The following is an 8,236-nucleotide window of genomic DNA, read 5'->3' as shown; positions in this document are numbered from 1 at the left end:
ACCAAGAGAGAGATCACAGGTGTTGTGTGTGTGTCCCTCAGTGTAAGCAGTTCCCAACAGGTCGTGTGTGTGTTTCTCCTCATGTAAGCAGTCCCAACAGGTGTGTGTGTGTGTTTCTCCTCAGTGTAAGCAGTCCCAGCACAAGGAGCCAAGGTGCGTCTGGTGCGCCTCAGGAACCCCTGGGACAGGTGAGAGTGGAACGGGCCTGGAGTGACAAGTAAAGCACCGCCTGATTGGTTGATTGATTGGTTGATTGAATTGATTGATTGATGATTGATTGATTGATTGAACTGGCACACTGATAACACAGGTTGGTTTCCAATGTCTATGCTAGCATACAATTCCTAACACATTGCCTCGTTCTTCTAAGGCTACGTTTACACAGTATCCCAATTCTGATCTTATTTCAACTCATTTGTCTTTTGACCAAATCACATCAAATCTTTTCATATCAGATCTTTTCAGAACTGGTCTGATTGGTCAAAAGTCCTTATCACATTATACATATTTGACATTATGAATATGAAATTTATCACATTTAAATAAACAATTATGACATTTATGAATTATGACATTATACACATTATGACATTTATGACATTATGACATTATGACATTTATGACATTATGACATTATGACATATAACACATTATGACATTAATGACATTATGACATTATACTACATTATGTTATATTATATTCATTATATTATATTATATTATATTTCATTACATTATGTCATATTATTACATTATATTTCATTATATTATATTATATTATATTTCATTACCGTATGTTATATTATATTACATTACAATTATATATGTTATATTATGATTACATTATATTAATTATATTATATTACATTATATTATATTACATTATATTATATTATATTTCATTACAGTATGTTATATTATATTACATTACATTATATTACATTATATTATGTTATATTATGTTAAATTACATTATTTACATTACATTATATTATGTTATATTATACTACATTATATTATATTATATTGTATTATATATATTACATACGTTATATTATATTACATTATATTATATTACATTATATTACATTATATTATATTTCATTATATTATATTATATTACATTATTATTATATATATTTCATTACAGTATGTATATTATGTTATATTACATTATATTACATTACTTATATTATATTACATTATTATATTTATGTTATATTATGTTATATTACATTATATTACATTACATTATATATACATTAATTAATATATGTTATATTATGTTATATTACATTATATTACATACATTATATTATATTACATTATATTTATATTAATTAATATATTATATTATATTACAATTATATTATATTATATTATTATATTATATTATATTAAGATTATATTTTATATTATATTATATATTATTTATAGTATGTATATTATATTACATTATCATATATTATGTTATATTATATTATATTATATTATATTATATACATTATATTATATTATATTATATTACATTATATTATATTTCATTACATTATGTTATATTATATTATATTACATTACATTATATATATTCCCATGTCAGAGAAGGTCCATGTATTGTTCAGTTTGTCAGTTGACGTTGTTCCCACTGTCCACAGCTCTAAAGGAGTGGGTGTCTCTGTCTAAAGGAGAGAAGGACAAGCTCCAGCATCAGAGTGCTGAGGACGGGGAGTTTCTGGTGAGTACTGTTTCTCTCTTCAACAATGTCATTCTAGCTGCTCTTGATACTTGCTGTTTATTTTCTCTACCCATATTCAAGTCCTCACTGAAATAGTCTATAAAAGTGTATTGTGCTGCTAAAGAACATTAAGATGTACAGACTATTTCAGAGACGGTGAGTTTTCCTTTTCCAGTTTAAATACCTTAAGAAACCCTGCACCAAATACCTTTGACTACAAACTATTAAGTGGAGCGTGTCAATTGTGACTCTCCTTGTCTTCCTCCCCCTTCCCTCTCCCTCTCCTCTCATCTCCCCCTTCTCCCTCCCCTCTTCCTCTCCCTCCCCCTTTCTCTCCCTCTCCTCTCATCTCCCCCACTCTCTTCCCCTCTCCGTTTCCTTCATCTCCCCCTCTTCCTTCCCTTTTCCTCTCATCTCCCCTCCTCCTCTCCTCCCTCTCCTCCCTCTCTTCTCTCCGCTCTCTGTCTCCTTCTCCCTCTTCCTCCTTTCTCCTCTATCTCCCTCTTCCACTCCCCCTCCCCCTCTCCTTGCTCCCTCTCGCTCTCCCTCCCCCTCTCCTCTGTCTCCCTCTCCTCTGTTTCCCTCTCCCTCACTCCTCCTCCCTCTCCCCTCTTTGTCTCCCTCTCTCTTGGTTCCCTTGTCTCCCTCTCACTCTCCCTCTGTCTCCCTCTCCTTGTCTCCCTCTTCCACTTCCTCCCCCCTCCCCTCACATCGGTCTACTTCCCCTCTCTTCTGTCTCCCACTCCCTCTCTTCTGTCTCCCTCTCCCTCCTCTCTCCTCGGTCTCCCTCTTCCACTCCCTACCCCCTCCCCCTCTCCTCTGTCTCCATCCCCTCTCCTCTGTCTCCCACTCCCTTCTTTCTGTCTCCCTCTCCTCCTCTCTCCTCTGTCTCCCTCTTCCACTTCCTCCCCCCCCCCTCACATCGGTCTACTTCCCCTCTCTTCTGTCTCCCACTCCTCTCTTCTGTCTCCCTTCTTCCCTCTCCCTCCTCTCTCCTCTGTCTCCCTCTTCACTCCCTACCCCCTCCCCTCTCCCTCTGTCTCCACCCCTCTCCTTCCTGCTCTCCTCTGTCTCCATCCCCTCTCCTCTGTCACCCCAGGATGGCCTTTGAGGACTTCAAGAAGAACTACACCAAGATAGAGATCTGCAACCTGACCCCTGATGCCCTGGAGGACGATAAGATCCACAAGTGGACGGTGTCTGTGAACGAGGGTCGCTGGGTCAGAGGCTGCTCCGCCGGGGGTTGTAGAAACTACCCAGGTAGGAGATGATCCCTGACCTCTAACCTCTAACCTTCTACTGTAGGGCTCCTGAGTGGCGCAGCGGTCTAACAGATCTCACTGCAAGAGGCGTCACTGCAGTCCCTGGTTTGTCATTCCACATTTAAATCACAACTCATCCACACATGTATACAACCAGGCTGCATCACATCCGGCAGCAATTGGGAGTCCCGTAGGGCGGCGCACAATTGGCTCAGCGTCGTCCGGGTTGGCCGTCATTGTAAATAAGAATTTGTTCTTAACTGACTTGCCTGGTTAAATAAAGGTTAAATAAAGGTTAAATAAAAGTTWAATAAAAGTTAAATAAAGGTTKAATAAAACAATTAATAAAAAGGTTGATAGAGGTTGTCTGATGCAATGGAACGGATTTTAGACAACCAATCGCAGCGCTCCAATGGATAGCAACTGTTGTCGAGTCTGACACCTCGAACAAGCTCACGTTTGAGATTTATTATTATTTTGAATAGTTTAAATGGCTAAATAATTGAACAGTGCAGCAGGGGTACTTGCTACTGGAATTCCTGAAATGCAGAAATGTTTTGGAGTATTTCATGAATCTGAAATTATACTTTTGTTATATTGTTGTCTAGTTCAGCTGGTTAGCTAGCTCTCAGTCTCATTGACCACCAAACGTTGCTAACGCTAGCTAGCTAGCCACTTAATATTAATTGTTTAGCCATGTTATTAATAAAACTTCCCATCTGCTGTCGACATACAAGATACAATTTGAGAGCACTAGATTTCTCGAAAAAGTGGTTGTAGTGTTGACTGCATGCTGACAGTGAATTCAGAGCCATTCAGTGGCTAAACACACTACAAACATCATTTTACCAGTAGCGAAGGGTCATTTGTACTGCAAATCTACCCCACCTGTCACTATGGCCAGGCTCAATCAAATGTTCCCAAAGTATTTGAAAGAAAACGAATATTATTTGAAGACAGGGTCTAATTTACTCATGTGTAGGATTGRCCTCATACGGGGCACCATCCCGTAGCAGGCAATGTCCATTGAGTGATGTGGTGTGTTTGGTTCTGAATCCTACCTCTATTTATGTTACGTAGTCTATCCACAAGGAGTAGGTTCTGCAGATTAAGTTCTGCAAGTTCTGGCCTAGTCTACACATAGTAATGTGTTCTGTTTGGTTCTGAATCCTACCTCTATTTATGTTACGTAGTCTATCCACAAGGAGTAGGTTCTGCAGATCAAGTTCTGGACCTAGTCTACACATAGTAATGTGTTCTGTTTGGTTCTGAACCCGTTCCCTACCTGCAGATACTTTCTGGACCAACCCTCAGTACCGCCTGCGTCTCTTGGAAGAGGATGATGACCCAGAGGACAACGAGGTGGCGTGTTCCTTCGTGATCGCTCTGATGCAAAAGAACAGACGGAAAGAGAGGAAGCTGGGAGCCAATCTCTTCACCATCGGATTTGCCATCTACGAGGTGTCCCCTGTCAGACGTCACACTCAAAAACAAAAACAGATCTTAAACAACTTTTGTTATTCTTTAAAAGGGACAATCTGCTGTTCAAACAACAACAAATTACATTGTTAGTTGAACATTTCAAAAATGGATGTGCCAGTTGCAGATTTCCCCTTTAACATATGTTGGCGACACACGTTGTATCAAATCACTTAAAATCAAATGTTATTTGTCACATACACATGGTTAGCAGATGTTAATGCGAGTGTAGCGAAATGCTTGTGCTTCTAGTTCCGACCCGTGCAGTAATATCTAACAAGTAATCTAACCTAACAACATGCAGCATTCAGTTGTAAACATAGCTGAGTTGTTAGCGGTGTTTGCTGATTCTGTTTCTGCTGCAAACACAACTCACTCTTCTCTCTGTCTGTCTGCAGGTACCGAAGGAGGTAAGGACAGGAGACGTGGAATGTGTTTGTTTACACATTGTGGTTTTACTATTTTTAATACATTTTTACCGCCATATTTTTAAACAATGAAAGTTTCTATGGTTAATAGTATGACAACAATGACTAATTCAACGCTTTGCTTTCACACTTTTCATTCCCGATCTTTCTTCTCCTCCCTCCTCTGTCTGTGTGTTTCTGACCAGATGCACGGCAACAAGCAACACATGCAGAAGGACTTCTTCCTGTTCAACTCATCCAAGGCTCGCTGCAAGTCCTACATCAACCTGAGGGAGGTGACCCAGCGCTTCCGTCTGAGCCCCGGGGAGTACGTGATCATCCCGTCMACCTACGAGCCTCACCAGGAYGGAGAGTTCATCCTCAGAGTCTTCTCCGAAAAGAGGAACACCTCAGAGTGAGTGAGGGAGAGCGGGGTGGTGGTGGTGGAGCGCAGAGGGAATATGGGAATATGCCTAGACCCCCTGGGAAAAGCAATGCAAGGCCATAGTGAAGTGTCTAGAAGGTTTATATTAACAGTAGGGCCGGGATTTAAACAAACGCAGATAAACGGCCTGTGCATTGCTATAGCCTTTTTAAAGCAATTTCTCAGACGTTTTTTCTGGGATCCTGTTGTGTCGTTGTAAAAACAGCGGATCCCGTTGTATATCACCTTTCAAAAGTCAATCGCAGTGCACAGGTCGCTTATCTGCATTTGTTTGAATCCCGGCCAATGTCTCACACTTCCTTGGACACTGGTTAACTTATATATAGATTTGCAAATAAGTGATTAATATATTCCATAACTTAATTAGTAACTTAATTATGATCTTAGTAATAGTATGGGATAGGAAATTAGTCTTTGTTATTTGCCAGCTTCTCAGGTGTTTTACGTTATCTGGCCACATGTCTATGATGGGTTAAGCAATGGGGTGGGTTTGTGTTGTTGTCAGCTTAGATTGCCCCTTTTGGGGCGGGGGTGCTGGTTGGGGTTATGGGGGGGTGTTGGGGTCAGACCACCCTGGACAAACTATTTTAACGGCAATTTGATTTGTAGAGCTGGAAGGAATCAGCCACAGTTTGAAGCTGTTATGGAATCTTTTTTAGGACAAGCAACTTCAGATTCCGGCATGCTCCGGTAAACATTTTATTTCAGTATTAAAATAAACCTCCTGCTCTGCCTCCAAACATCCCGAAACAACCGTCACCCTAGAAAACAAGAGCTCCTAGCTCTGGTGGAAGAGGAGGATCTGAATGTCTGCAACAACTGGAAGAAGCTGGAAGAAGCTTCAATCTGAAGAAGCTAGAAGAAGCTGGAAGAAGCTGGCAAAACCTGAAAGAAGCTTCAATCTGAAGAAGCTGAAATATCTGGAAGAAGCTGGAAGAAGCTGGAAGAAGCTGAAAGAAGCTGGAAGAAGTTGAAATCTGAAAAAGCTGTAAAGAGATATGACCAACTTGATTATGGATCGGTTTCCCGGACAAAGATTAAGTCTATTCCTAAAAAGCAAAAATCAATAGAGAATCCCCTTAGAWTTTTTTTTTTWAATCCAGGATTAGGCTTCATCTGTGTCCAGAAAACCATCCCTATGAGTTTTAAGATAACAAAGTCAGACCTTTATTTAATCTCAGTGGGAGTCACTGTATTCGTCCATTTGTTTTTAAGGAAACGTCAGGTTGTAGGTTATATTATCAAGTTGTATAGGTATTGTCTGCCATATCTAGCCTGTGGTGAGAAGCCTGTTGGGCCTAATGCTCCTCCAGAGCAGATATGACCTGAACATGTACTAACCTATTTGCAATATCTTCAATTTAAGCCTACTAGAAAGTGTGTGCCTTCAGGCCTGGAGGGAAGCAAAAGTCATTCCGCTTCCTAAGAATAGTAAAGCCCCCTTTACTGGCTCAAATAGCCGACCAGTCAGACTGTTACCAACCCGTAGTAAAGTTTTGGAAGAAATTGTGTTTGACCCGATACAATGCTATTAACAGACATTCAACAAGCACAGCACTTACACAAATGACTGATGATTTCCTGAGAGAAATTGTTAATTTAATAAAAAAGATTCTGGGGGCTGTTTTGTTAGACTTCAGTGCGGCTTTTGACATTATCGATCAGTCTGCTGATGGAAAAACGTATGTGTTATGGCTTTASACCCCCTGCTATAAAGTGGATAAAGAGTTACCTGTCTAACAGAACACAGAGGGTGTTCTTTAATGGAAGCCTCTCCAACATAATCCAGGTAGAATCAGGAATTCCCCAAGGCAGCTGTCTAGGCCCCTTACTTTTAAKAATCTTTACTAATGACATGCCTCTGACTTTGATTGTGTGTCTATGTATGCAGATGACTCAACACTATACACGTRAGCTACTACAGTGACTGAACAGACTGTAACACTTTACAAAGAGCTGCAGTTAGTTTCAGAATGGGTGGCAAGGAACAAGTTAGTCCTAAATATTTCAAAAACTAATAGCATTGTATTTGGGACAAATCATTCACTAAACCCTAAACCTCAACTATATCTTGTAATAAATAATGTGGAAATTGAGCAAGTTGAGYTGACTAAACTGCTTGGAGTAACCCTGGATTGTAAACTGTCATGGTCAAAACATATTGATACAACAGTAGCTAAGATGGGGAGAAGTCTGTCCATAGTAAACGGCTGCTCTGCCTTCTTAACAACACTATCAACAAGGCAGGTCCTACAGGCCCTAGTTTCTACCTTCTTAACAACACTATCAACAAAGCAGGTCCTACAGGCTCTAGTTTTGTCGCACCTGGACTACTGTTCAGTCGTAGTGCCACAAAGAGGGACTTAAGAAAATTACAATTGGTTCAGAACAGGGCAGCCCGGCTGGCCCTTGGATGTACACAGAGAGCTAACATTAATAATATGGATGTCAATCTCTCCTGGCTCAAAGTGGAAAAGAGATTGACTTCATCACTACTTGTATTTGTTAGATGTATTTGTTAGAGGTATTGACATGTTGAATGCACCGAGCTGTCTGTTTAAACGATTAGCACACAGCTCAGACACTCCTGCACACCTCACAAGACATGCCACCAGAGGTCTCTTCACAGTCCCCAAGTCCAGAACAGACTATGGGAGYKGCACACAGTACTACATAGAGCCATGACTACAAGGAACTCTATTCCACATCAGGTAATTGATGCAGCAGTAYAATTAGATTTAAAAAAAAGATTAACAGAGGAGACTGTGAAGAGACGCAAACATAGGCACAGACACATGTAAACACACACATGATAACATATGCACCATACACACATGTACACAAGGATATTGTAGATATGTGGTAGTGGAGTAGGGGCCTGAGGGCACACAGTGTGTTGTGAATTCTG

The 8,236-nt window shown here is 40.0% G+C and overlaps 1 protein-coding gene across 1 annotated transcript in view; it reads left to right on the top strand.

Annotated features, from left to right (window-relative positions):
* Nucleotides 1-133: 133 nt before the first annotated feature.
* The window catches only part of LOC112075253 (calpain-3), a gene marked incomplete at its 5' end in the record, with an annotated part of 29,711 nt that continues 21,608 nt past the window's right edge, over nt 134-8,236 (top strand). Inside the window, 6 exon segments of the mRNA XM_070440834.1 lie at nt 134-217; nt 1,656-1,728; nt 2,835-2,995; nt 4,289-4,458; nt 4,875-4,886; nt 5,090-5,298. Coding sequence (XP_070296935.1) covers nt 134-217; nt 1,656-1,728; nt 2,835-2,995; nt 4,289-4,458; nt 4,875-4,886; nt 5,090-5,298 — 709 coding nt within the window.

The sequence above is a fragment of the Salvelinus sp. IW2-2015 genome, unplaced genomic scaffold, assembly GCF_002910315.2.
Source record: "Salvelinus sp. IW2-2015 unplaced genomic scaffold, ASM291031v2 Un_scaffold3046, whole genome shotgun sequence".
NCBI classification, from domain to species: Eukaryota; Metazoa; Chordata; class Actinopteri; order Salmoniformes; family Salmonidae; genus Salvelinus; species Salvelinus sp. IW2-2015.
This window is presented reverse-complemented; position numbering and strand designations above follow the sequence as displayed.